The sequence below is a fragment of the Ambystoma mexicanum genome, chromosome 9 (assembly GCF_040938575.1).
Source record: "Ambystoma mexicanum isolate Mex_15411 chromosome 9, UKY_AmexF1_1, whole genome shotgun sequence".
NCBI lineage: Eukaryota > Metazoa > Chordata > Amphibia > Caudata > Ambystomatidae > Ambystoma > Ambystoma mexicanum.
In genome coordinates, this window is record NC_090931.1 from 1,048,804,244 (window position 1) to 1,048,817,677 (window position 13,434).

Genomic DNA, 13,434 nt, shown 5'->3' on the forward strand with positions numbered 1-13,434 from the left:
GTGAGCCCAGTGGCTAAACCATGTCCACTTACTCTTGTACTGAGCACGCGTAGAAGGCCTCCTGGCCTCCTGAATGATGTCCCAGTTATCCTAGTAGCATGGTGAAGTCTCAGCTGGTCAAACCAGGCCGCTAGGGCCAGCCTGCCCGGATCCAGGTGCTCCTCCTCCCACCCTGCTGCGTCAGGAAGCCCCTGCTGGGGATCTGAAGATGGACCGGTCCCTGGGAAACAACTGCAGCAGATCCAAGAACATGCCCTAGGTGGCTAGTGCGGAGCAATCAGGGTGAGGCTGCAGTCCACCGATGTACGGAGGGCCTGCTGGAGCAACAGTGGAGGAGGAAATACATAATACCTGCGACCATGCCAGCAGAGTTGGAACGCGTCCCATAGAGACCCATGAATCTGGCCAACCCAAAAGGCAAACCGGGGGCACTTGAAATTCAGAGGACATGTAAATAAGTCCAGATCCGGAAACCCCATATCTGGAATGGGGGCAACAAGGAGTTGATGTCTAACTCCCACCTGTAGGCGTTGAACCCCAAGCGGCTGAGTTGGTCTGGTTCTGCATTCCTGCCCCCGGAAGATGAACCAAAGAAATCCAAATTCCTTCCCTAAAGGCCCATTCTCAGAGCGCTACCGCCTCCATGCACAGGAGGTGGGCACGGGTACCACCCTGCTTGTTCAGCTACAACACTGTCATGGACCAGAACCACTGTGCCCCTAATTAGAGGCAGGTAAGCCTTGAGCACCAGGCCCACACCCCTGAGTTTGAGCAGATTGAAATAAAGAACGGCCTCTGCCTTGAACCATGTGCCATGAATGGAGTAGCCCTCCAGAGTTGCCTCCCCCCAGCAGGAATGTGAGGAATCTGTCATCACCACCAAAGTGGGCTCCAGCCAGGTAAAGGGGGCTCCCACTGCCACGTTGTCATCCATCAACTACCAGTGAAGATCTAGGAAGAGGAGCAGGGGGATTCGGACCCTGTCCAAATGAGACCCGATCTCCTGGTCCCAATTGGCCACCAGGTGAAGCTGGAGGCGCCTCATCTTGAAACTGGCGTGCTGAACCATGAGCATGCACAACACCATCAGTCCCAGAAGGTGCTGGAACCACCAGCCAAGGTGGATGAATTGGCCAGAAAGTGCCCTATCACTTTTCGGAGGGAGAGGAACACCATATCATGAGTGGGAGTCAGCTGCGACTTCCGCTGGTTGAGGGAAGAGCCCAGCTGGTGAAGAACGTCTGCCAGCCATTGGCAGGAGTGCACCAACCTCTTGGGAAAGCTGGTCCTGACCAGCCAGTCATCCAGATAAGGGTACAAGTGATGGCCCTCCAGGCAGAGATCAGCCACCGCATTCGTCAGCTTTATGAACACGAGAGGATCCGAGTTGAGGAGGAAAGGCAGCACCTTGTACTGGAAGTGGTACAACATAATGGTGAACTGCAGACATTGCTGATGTGACTGGTAGATCAGGACATGCATGTACGCATCCTTGAGGTTAGAGAACACATCCAGTCTGCTATGTGCGTGGGAGTAATCATCTTGAGGTGTTTGAGTGGTAAAGACAGGTTGAGAAATGACAGGTCCATGGCTACCCTAAGGCCAGCCTGGTTGCTCTTGGGTACTGCAAAAATCCTGGAGTAGTAGCCAGGGCCCTTATCTGACTGAAGAACCACCTCCACTGCCTGCATATCCAAAACAGAGGGATATCCCATAAAAGGGCCAGGGACCCTCTCTGAAGCACAGGAGGTGAGGAAGGTAGAGGAAAAGGAAGAGGAAGACTGAAGCCTGTGGAGACTATAGAAAGGATGCAAGGTCACTTGAAACAATGCTTCCAGCTGACCTGGAAGAGAGCCAACTGGCCCCCTACAGGTGAGCTGTGTTCCCTGACTGTTACATCACTGTTTTTTGGTATCTGAGGCGGGAGCGAACGAGGGAGAGCTGTCAGGCCTTCGTTCACCATGATTCCACCGGTGCAGCTGGTGAAAGCATGCGGTTGGAAGTCAGTACTGCCCTGAGACTGAAGGAAGGACTTCTGCCCTGGCTTAGTCAGAAAGGCCAAGGACTTGGTAATCTGTGTAGAGGTCTTCTTTTTAGACAAATCATCATCGCTGGATGAATAAAAAGGTTCTGAGCTCTCGAAGGGAAGGTCCAGTATTATCTCCTGCACATCAGATGAGAATTTAGTGGCCTGCATCCACGCAGTGCATCTCATCTCTACCGCCAGGCACAGCCCTGTGCTGACTGTGTCGATGTGGAAGACTGAAGACTTAAAGGAGGCCTGCCTCTCCAGAGGGATATGGACAGGAACTCTGCAAGCTCTTGCCACAGCTTTTAGCTTGCCGCAGCTAGCAGGGTGTCAGCGTTATCCTGCAGCAAATGAAGCCCTGAGAAGGCATAGCAGCATTTACTGAAAGACTCAAGGGCTTTGTCCTCTTTGGACAGACAACTGGAGGCAACTCCTGCAGAGGATGACAATGAAAACGATTGTTTAGAATACAAGGATGCTGCTGCCATCACTGACGAGTGTGGCTGAGGATGGGAGGACAGGAGAACTGGCTCCCCATCCAGGAGCCTGAACCTGCTGTCTAACTTCTTGTACATCTCCGCCTTGGTTCTGGGCTTCTCGCAGACCTTTCTCACCACCTGCAGGGCATCCTTCTGCAGCAGAATGCCTGAGCGGCTCGTGGTGCACCTGGCCAAAACATTTGCTAGCACTCCTGACTCCTGAGGGGCTTAATTAGGCTGAGGGTCCCCCAAGAACTCTGCAAGGTCCGAAGGTGGTCATGAAAGGCCTTCAAGGATACTGAGGGTTCATCATCCTGGGCGTCGTCGTCATCATAACCGTCATCATAACCATCATCGTCCCCTCCCACTTTTTTCAAGACGGACGGGAGTCACGGTCCTGAGACACTGCAGCTGGAGGGGACTCCCCTGATCGGGATCCGAAGATTGCTGTGGATCCATTGGCTGCTGTGGGGGAGGCGTTGGTGATACATGAGGAGGCAGAGGGGTTTGAAGCATTGGAAGGGCCTGGAATGGAGGGGGAACAGGCAACAGCACAGGGAGCACCAGAGGAACCAGAGGACGACCCGGAGGTGTAGGTCTTGGAGGCATGACTTAAGGGATCACCACCTTGCCTACACCCTTGAGAAGCCCCACCATTTGCGGGGCTCACATAAGCATGGCCCTCAAAGGCACTGGGGATCCTTTCCTGATCAAAATACCAAGGTGCCTGTGGCGTGTAGTCATAGGGCTGTGAGGGGTAGATGTTACCCTACAGACACCACCTGCATGTATAGTAAAGTCTACTGCCACTTCCAGCCAGAGGGAAGGGGACTGGAACCTTCCTAAAAGGGCGAAGGACCGGGAAGGCCTGAATTCAAATCCAAAATGGCCACCGACCTCTCAGACGTGCTTGTCCACCATCTTGGGGCCTTGCACCACTCCCTGGCTGGGATGACGGGAAGGCCCCGAGCCACGTACTGGCTCAGCCATAGAAGGGCACTCCTTTGGCCTTGAGCCTGAATCAGATGCATTGATCTCGGAGACATCTGCAGTAAGCTCAGAGCCCTTAGAGGTGAATCCAGTTGGCTTGACGCACTCAGCTACATAGCTGGTAGTTGTTCTGGATCATGCTACTGACTGACTCTTGGAGGTACAACACAATGATCCCTTTCCCACTGGGGCTGAAGAGGAGGACAAACTTGATTGCCCCTCCGTGGACGACCTGTTAAATGGGAAATCATATTGTGCCTCCTTTTTAATGTATATTGGCCTAAGCCCAGTCGCTCTGCGAAGAAAACCGCGTTGCAAAGTTCTGATTTTAAATCGACTTCGCCGCCATTTTAGGATCATCCGCCATTTTGATTTCTGTTCATCTGTAATTCTGTGTTCTAAAATGGTGGACTGTGTTTCCAACTTGTAACCGATCCTTCCCGAACTTTGCACCTAGTTAATGGTTATACTATCCGTGGGCCGAATGTTTAGGCTGGGTAATGAGACCTTGTCCCATACATGACTTGTGGTTTTAGGATTGTCTGCACCAATAAACCTCATCCACGAACATACATCGAGGACAATGTAATGCAAATGTCGAGCGTGGACACTGGCTGAACTGCACTGTGAAGGGATATGTGCTAAGGCTTACTGCTAAATCCTGGAATACACTTTTGATATTGTAACTTGTTTGAAATGTAAACCGAAGTAATCCGTGTGCATATTGTTGTATGAGCCATAAGTGAACTCGGCACAAACTCTATACCACAGATTATTAACTTACAGAGGGGCTGGACATTATTACTGAATTGTATACAAGTGTGAATGTCCAGATGTGCAGGCCCTTTCACTCCTCACACTGAAGGGCTGGTACTCACTGTGATGTATTGAGGGCCAGATAGCTATCTGAATTTGTTTATTTGTAACTGCGCAGTAGAATAAAGATCTGTGAATCGTTATAAGCCCATTTTTGGTGTATTTCCTTTTGTGGTACTCAGCCTTGATATTTCCTTTTGCTTTTACATGCCCAGTAGAGTTTCTGAGCCCCTCAGCTTTAGAGCTGGTAGCCTTAATGGCCTCAGTTCTGCCAGACCAGAATCCAAGGTACCGTTTCCCATGAAAACTCCCGGGAAGGAGTCTCTGTGCTGAGTAGCCATACTAAACAAAGGGCCTTCCATGTCTTGACGTGGGGTCCTAGAGACAGACTCTTTAAGATGACTTGGGGTAGAAGCGTGGAAGATCTCCCTCTAGTGTGAAAGATGATTCTTCAATGCCCTGTGACAGAGAGCGCTGCAGGAGGTGCACGCATCCCAGCGGCGGTCGGACCCCAGGCACTCAAGACAGAGCGCATGGGGGTCCGAGACCAGGAATGAGCGATTGCAGGATGCGCATCTCATGAATCCTCCTTCAGCCAACATGCGCTGGGGGAGGCGAGGCACCGAAGTGAGGTGAAGAAGATTCAAAAAGACAAGAATGGGGGGCAAGCGGAACGTTAAAAAAAGTCTCCACGCCTAGTTGCCAGGACCGACACCGTTGGTGCGGAAAAAGGGACTGAGTTGAGGCGCTGGAGGGCAGGGACTCGGTGGGCAGTGCCTCGCCCAGGGCGTACCCCCACCGCTGGATTAAATTTAAAGCAGAAGCTACATTTTTCACTGCCAAAGGTACCAGTATGGTCCCCATGTTGGAGGATGCCCGCAAGGATTGAAGAAAGGTGACGGGACATATGAGATGGGAGAGGTTGCAGCATACATGGGTAGGGACTCATGAATGGTGCCATGCAAATGAGAAGAAGAACACAAACATGGCAGAGAAAGAAAAGAAGTACCGCCATTACTCTGCAAGGCCTCAATTCTCAAATACTGCATCCTGACATACAAGTTTGAGGCTTCACGATGCTCAGACCGTTACCCCAGCACCAAAGTCAGTGTGGTGAGGGGAGTTCTGCTTAGTCAAAGAAACCAAAGGCTGTCTCACCCGCTAGTCATCAGGTACTTGTCATCCAGGTGGCCATGACACAGCCATCGCTTTTGGATCCAGTTCCTGGGGGTGGACCAGTGTGGGAGGATCACCTGGGTGAGGGGTTTCGGGGCATAGGGGTGAGGCAGCTGATGGTGGGATGCGGTATTCCCCCCTTTTTTGTACAATTTACCCATCCTATTTTTCAGAATTATCCAAGGTCCCAACTTCCCCCCGCCCCATTTATGCACAAATACTGGCCTGAGGAAGAGGGCGACTGAGAGTAACAAGACTAACTCTTATACATTGCACTGGACATGTCCCACTAATCAGGTCAGGCAAAGTCAGGCACTTTACTTTAAGTGCATACACCTGATACCAATCAGCTCTCCTCACACAGATAAGCGGAACCTAGAGACACACTCTGAGCAAGGTGGAACATGAGCAAGAGCAGAACCTCCGGGACGAAGGCAATCCTACTGCAGCAGTGCGACGCACCAAGAGATGAGAGCAGCAGGTTGAGAACCCCAGGAGTGCCCTAGAGGAGGTCATTGCCTCCAAAAGGCCATGGAAGATACGTGGAGAAGGCCAAATCCCAAAGCAGAAGGTTGCATTGTGTTTAAAGGACGCCAGTGACCCTCCCGGCTGAACTACAGAGCTGGGGAGGTGAGGCCAAGCCTGTGGTACTAACCGTGACTCGTGAATTGGAGAACTGTGAGCTGGCAAACGACCTGAGAGACCAGTGTGTGGTAAGGAAAGATTGAAGTTGCAAAATTATATCGTGAGTGAAGGCTGCACTGCACGCGTGTGGATGAGATGCAAGGAAAGGCGGACCCGTGAATGAACTTTGGAGTACCAACAGCTGTGAGATCAGCGATACTGAGTAACAGAGTGGTCTAAGAGAGATGGTAAAAAGCTGAATGTTGAACTGTGAGTCAAAGTGGTCCTGCGGAGGTCTGTAAAGAAAGCCACACACATTCGAAAGTCTTTGACATCCGAAAATGGTCTGAGCCTGACTGAGGGAGACCCGCGGTGCAATAAGCTTGGGGAAGGGAGCCCCTGCAAGGATTGATGAACTTTTTGTTGTGAAAGGTTTGAGGCCGAAAGAGGGGGACCAACGTGAACCTTTTGAGTTGTGAGTCCAACAGAGGGAGACCAACGTGAACTTTTGTTTTGAAGAGGTCTGAGTCCGACAGAGGGGGACCGGTATGAACATTTTGTTGAACAGAGTTTGAAAGACTGGAGAGAGAGAGACTTTAACGTGGAAGGCCAAGCAGGTCTCGATCCACATTTTGAACTGTTTATGTGTTAAAACCCCAATACAGAGTGTGTCATCCTGCCTACGGGGACTGCCCTATTGCATGCTGTCTGACGTGGGGAGGAGAGCTGATTCAGCCACATTTATTCTTTATGTTGGAACACTGATTTTCCATTGAATACATATCTCCTTTATACACTTTTTGTACAAGTGATAGGGCAGGCATTCATTTTTTTTTTTAGCATAGGCCATTTTCATTTGACGGTCTCCATTAGGACTGTTCTGTTTATCGTTTGATGGTCAAGACTACTCCTATTCTAGTTATAGGGCAAGGTAAGAGTTTTTCCAAACGCAGAAACTTTAAGAAAGGTTTTACAAATTGTATCTTTTGTGTCAGTGTCATACTTTTGATACCACGGCTCCCCTACATTAGAAGCTGAAACCGCACCAAATAATGTTTCTCAGGTCCCACAGCATACAATTATCAAAGTTAATTAGTTCTGGTTGGTAGCAGAGAGAAAACAGACACATCTTTAATTGCCAGGTGCAAGTCGTTACTGTGCCAATTGATTGCATAATGAATGAACATACAGTTCCCAATTTGGTTGCCGAAGGAACGCACACACACGTTAGGACAGCAGAAAATCCAATAAATAGATGAAAATTTGTTCTGAACAGTGTTCCTTCACCACGTGCTTGAAACAATGATTTTTTATTCCAGGCACAATGAGATTTTGCGCCTGCCACTTCTTTAGTACAACCAGACATAGAGATGACATGCCAAGGCCACAAACAGACTGGCAGATAAGGCCTCAAGCCTGGGAACAAGAAAGGAGTAATTTCTTTAAACTAGATCATAGCGGTTCTCCCATCTCTCCTTCCCCACCATGTACTTTGGCACTGCATAAAAGTGCCCAAGGCCGGTTAAACAAATAACTGTCCAATCAAATGATGTTCTTTTATCTAGTAGTGTAGCAGAGTACCAACCAATGGCATATCATGTTAAATATAGAAGTAAAATGTGGGCCAAATCCAATTTCATATTTACTTTAGAAAATCCCATGCCGTCATGTTGAAAGCTTTCACAGTGTCTAGGACGATTATTGCCCAAGAGTCACCCTATCATCCAATGTCACAAAATAATCTTGCATTAGCTGAAGACATCTTCCTTTCCACAAAACAGTCCTGATCTTTCTTTACTAGCAGTGGCAAGATTGTGTCCATATGGCCAGAAGCTTAACACAATCTTTCACTCAAAATACATCTGTGAGCTGTGTCTGTAAATATTTGGTGGGAGCATATACTTCCATGGTTTGAAGATAATCATAATCATGGCTGCTAAAAAATTGCAACTGGCATTGCCGAGGAGAGTATCAAAGAGAGCACGTAACCCAGGGACTAGAAAAGAAAACACGTGAAAAAGAATTCACAATCCAAGCGGTATGAAGCTAGTGCACTTGCATTTTGGATCCTATAAAACTCCAATAAATAAACAAATTAATGAATACAGTCAGGCCATCTGGGCCTGGGGCCTGCACTTTATGAAGACAGCCTCTGAGTTTAAACATCTCCTCGAAGGGGATACTTTCAAGTGTATGCAAGGGTTCAAAATACAGAGACTGTATTTTCAAATGTATTGTCTCGGGTTACCATATTCTGACCCATGTAAATGACTGTAATCTTGTTTCTAGCCTTCATGAAAGAGAGGTAATTTGCGATTTGCCTACTCACCCCTTTCCCCCCCCCCCATAACATTGTTCACTCAATTCTAAGGGTGCCTATGGCTATGTAGATGTACTTTTCAATATAATCAATTCTTTTTTAATTGAGTTCCATCAAATTATCCCTTCTTGGTGAGTCAAGGAATCATCGTTTTAGGTTTTTAAAAGACCACATATTGACATATTGGATCTGTGATGTCTCGGCACAGTCCGTGTTTATCGAACCCTGTTTTCCATGACTCTCCTACAGCAATAACGCATTGTTTGTGGCATGCTCTCTCTCTGGTCCCTGCTTTCATGTGAAGGTCACCCCTGCAACTCTCAGTCTCCCCCAAGGCCCTGCAATGTGCCCTCCCATGACACCCACCACACCTTGGCGTCACCCTCTTCCCCTGGCACTGACCAACCCCCCAATTTCCATATCTAAACTGAGACTCCGACCCTTTCCACCCTTACACACCATCCGCTGGCATTTCAGCTCCTATTTTCCTGCAACCATGCACGGATAATGCATGAGCTAATTCCAGGCAGGCTGCAGTTCAGGAAAGGCGGCCTGTCGAGAAATATATTTCAACAAAATGGGAATTTTTCCACATATTTATAATATTCGGCTTGAAGATTATTCACATTTAATCTAAACTGCAATAGAAAGTGCTAATCTGCATCTCGTGACATACCAATTTAATCCTTGAAATCAAATCACATAGCTCATGCGAGTCAGCATGTACTTTTAGAACATCTACTCTCTTCCCCATCAACAAATCCCTGGGTAGGATGTTTTGGGAGCTCAGTTAAAGAAGGTGATTCCTTATGCAATACTTGATGCCAGTCGCCTTAGTGCAGCTTTCCAAGATAGATAATAGAGGGGGATTGTAGAAGGTGAACTATCTTCACATGTTTGAGCTTTGTAGGAAAGGCATGACTGACAGAAAATCCTTTAAAAAATAGTGGTTTGAGCGGTATGACCTCAAAGGTTACTCTTCTTGAAACTGCACTGCCATTATCTTCATGGTCATATATAGTAAGCTCCAATACCCACCTAACCAATTGCTTATGGCAATATTAAAGGAAAGGCAACATGGTCCTCTGTGTTTGAATGCGTAACTTTCAACATCCATGTTCACTTCAACAGTCGATCTAACAGTTCCCGCTTGGACAAGCAACACGGCCACTGCCTACGTGTTTCTTCTGTAAAATGCATTCAGCAAAATGCATTTGTATGGGGAGTTAGACTCTGCCCTTTTGCACACAAATTAGCCTACATGTAAATGTGCTAACATTTCTCGGAGGGGGAGTATCAGTAAAATATTACATTTCAGAGATAATATACTCACTTATTCTGATTGAAGTGTGGCTTTGCACTTACCGTCCCGTTCTCTGTAGCTCTGGTCCACTGTGGCCTTCGTGTTCCTCACACTCTCCATGAGCTGCTGTCCCATTTGGCACGCCAGGAGTTTTGCGTTTTTCCTAAAATAAAATAGTTTTAACACTGAATAAGTGCTTCTTAGCGTAATACAACATACAGATCATTTCATTTGATAAAGAACATTACTAAGCAATTAGATAACGAATTTTTGGTTGAGCCGGGAGAGGTTTGCACTGCATCTGAATTAGTATGATGTTCTAGATATGAAAGCAGTGTATTAGGGTTGCTAGATGTATTGAGTTATGAGGTTGACTTAGAATCTGTTTGATGTTATAGGTAGAAAAGCAGTATATCAGCGTTGCTGGAAGCATTGCAATATGGGGCTGAGAGGGGCAAGCAATGCTAACGTACTAACTAATCAAATAAATAATGTCTAAAGCTTTTTAAGGTTATGGTATGTATATGTTCTGTTATGTATGACTTAGAAATGATTCTATGAAATTTTGTGACATTTTTGACATATTTGTTTTTTGTAATGTTATACTTTTGATGTTATGTGTAAAGTTTTATAGTGAAACACATCAAATAAATAAATGAACGACCATTACATAATACCCACAATCAAATATGTAAGACTGCAACCTGCATTACTACAAAAGTAGATCCTCTTAGTTGAATTTGCAATGTGCTATTGAATTGGAAATAAGTAACCAACGACCAAATTCACTTGCTGCAAAAAGGGACCACAAAAACGATGATGTAGACCGTCTAAGGAATGGGCAGACACATGGTGTGTTGTGGTTTTTGCAGAGGCTAAGGAATTGTTTTCTTACAAATGTGCTTTTCTGATGTTTAAAAAAAGTTGCACATTATTATAAGGTCATGGAAATTACAAGTGACTTGCAATTCCCAATCTTCACTCCAAAGGAAGGAGCCTCTGAGCCCTTAAAACCAAAAATAAATAACCAAGAGAGTCCCCCCCCCGACCCCTCACTATATATGCTTCTGGTTGACTGAATAATTGTTACACACCCATTACCTGTAAATGACAGTTTCAAACCCACAAAGGATGGAGTGGACTTTGGTCTTGGATTTGTATGATTTCCAAGGCAGCACTATATAACAGGAGCAGTCTCAGACTGCACAGTTCACGTATAGGAATGACTCTGACAATAGCAAACGCTTCACCTTGTGGAAAGAGTTATGGGCAATGGGTCTTTGCAACACAGCTGTATATGGGTTATGTTACTCTTCAGCAAGAAGTAGATACCATGAAACAATTAGCCACCTTAGATCCTCTAATGAAGCTATCAGGGCAACATCTGAGTTTTGATTGGTTATTTTCCTTTCAAAAGACAACCAACCTTTTAGATTGGAAAGGAATTACAATTGGGGAGGTTAAAAGAAGTATAGCTAATGCATAAAACCAACATCCAGAAAAAATATGCCTGCAGTATGATAGTTGCTATTTTATGTTAGAAAATAAAGTGTTGATGCAGATGCTTTAAAGAAACAATTGGGGAGACCTTTCCGTTTAAGATAAGGGAGGAGTCGATATGCACCCCCAGAGTTTTTATTTCCTTGGCGGCTGTAATAGTGTTACCATAGATATTGAATGATTTGTAAATCTGGGGGAGGTTGCTAAGTTTAGTTGTGTTGCCAATGACAATTAACTCAGTCTTGTCCTCAATAAGACACAATTCATTGAGCGCCATCCATGCCTGGATGGCCAGATATATCTTGTTTAGGTTTTTGGAGTCGGTGTCATGGCATCCAGTAATGGATATAAGTATTTGCATATCGTCTGCATAGTTTGTGTACATAATACCCATGTTGTCCAGTTTATCGAACAGTACCTTTGTGAAGGCATTGTATAGTGTGGGTGACACACAAGAGCCTTGTGGAATGCCACAGGTCACAGGTACTGGGGGTGCTGCTGAGTTGTCGGAGAACACCCTCATGTTTCGATTAGAGAGGAAGGACTTGATCCACTTGATGGAGTCTGCTGAGAATCGGGAAGCGGTCTCGAGGTGCTGGCAGAGGTTGTCGTGATTGTCCAGATCGAAGGCTGCGGATAGATCTAAGAGAAGGAGGATGCACAGTCCCCCTTTGTCTTTATATTGTTCCATTTGCGTTTTCAACTCTAATAGGGCGGGCTCCGTGACGGGACCTGGCCGGAAACCTGATTGTATTAGGCCCAGGAGGTTATTCTCTTACAAGTGTTTTTGGATCTGCAGATAGGCTTCACGGTCGAGTATTTTTAGTATAAATGGTATGGTAGTGATAGGGCGGAAGTTTGTCAGGATGTTGGGGTCTAGTGTTGGTTTTCTGAGTAAGGGTAGAACCCAGGCTGTATTTAGGTCACTCGGTACTGTGTTGGAGGCAAAAGAGCCGTTAATGAGATTGGTGATAAAGGGTGCAAATTCTGATGCACATTCTTTTATTAGTGTTGCCGGGCAAATATCGCCTTTGCATCTAGATGGTTTTAAGCTATTGATGATGTCAATTGTATCAGAGATTTTTTAATTCTATTTTCTGTTGGAGTGAGGAGATCTTGTCTGCTAAAGCATTTTGAATGTTAAGGCACCTTTGTTCATCCTTGACAGTATGGTCTGGGGTAGGTGCTGAGGATTCTAATTCACAGAGGATTGTTAATAGTTCTCTAGTATTGGATTGAGCATTAGTTATTCTCTGGCTATATACTTTACTTTTAGCTAGAAGAATTTCTTTTTTGTAGTTATTGGCTGCTGCCTTAAAAAGGCTTTTCTTTGCTGTAGTTGGCGATTTGCACCAGTTATTTTCAGCAGATCTTTTAGAAGCGCACATTGTTCTGAGTTCCGGGGTGAACCAATGGTTAATGTGTACTGAACGCTTACCTTTCTTAATTTTTAGAGGGGCGACTTTATTGATAACACCTTGCATGATCTCGTTGTATTGACATATTAAGGTTGATGGGTCATTGTCTGAGTGTCCTGAGTTAATGTTAATGTTAAAGGATACTTGTACCGCACAGTATCACCACCGGAGTGGTCCCCTGTTGCTCTGGCGGCTCTGAAAGAGGGACGGGGGGGTGAGTTAGTGGGAATGAGCTGGAAAAGTGCATGATAGCAGTGATGTGCTGTTGGCAGCCTCAGCCCGGTGGGTCCGTTGGCTGGGCTTGGGGTGTTTTACGGCCTGTAGTCGTCGTGTGCTGTTGTGCGAGTCTATGTGCTGTTTGTTTGTTGTTGCAGTGTAGTAAAGTTTGTGCGGATTGCTGCATTTTAGGCTTTGGTTGTGTCTGGTTAGAGTTTGAGAGGTGTATGCAGAGGGATGAAATTGTTAGTGGATTGGTTAGTTGCCATTCACTATTTCATCAGAGTGTGGCGCCTGCTAAATTTTCAATATTCTTTCTAGATGTGATGCTGGGTAGTGATCACCATTCCATTCAAGTGTTGCACTGGTCATCATTTGCAGTTTCATTTAGGTGTTCTAACATTCACATTTCCATCCAGATGCGACGCAGGCTGAAGCCAAGAACTCCATCTAAGTGTGGCACATGATAACATTCATAATCCTGTCTAGATGTGATGCAAGCTATAGTTAAGGATTCCTTTCTAAGTGTGGCACATGACAACATTCACATTTCTATCTAGATG

The 13,434-nt window shown here is 46.2% G+C and overlaps 1 protein-coding gene across 8 annotated transcripts in view; it reads right to left on the reverse strand.

The window, feature by feature from the left end:
- SLC4A10 (solute carrier family 4 member 10) overlaps positions 1-13,434 on the reverse strand; it is a 1,479,043-nt gene that overhangs the window by 285,383 nt on the left and 1,180,226 nt on the right. For all 8 annotated transcript variants that reach the window (XM_069616332.1, XM_069616329.1, XM_069616333.1 and 5 more), the window contains exon 11: positions 9,800-9,900. In XM_069616332.1, the coding sequence (XP_069472433.1) occupies positions 9,800-9,900 (101 nt within the window). The remainder of the gene's footprint in view (positions 1-9,799; positions 9,901-13,434) is intronic.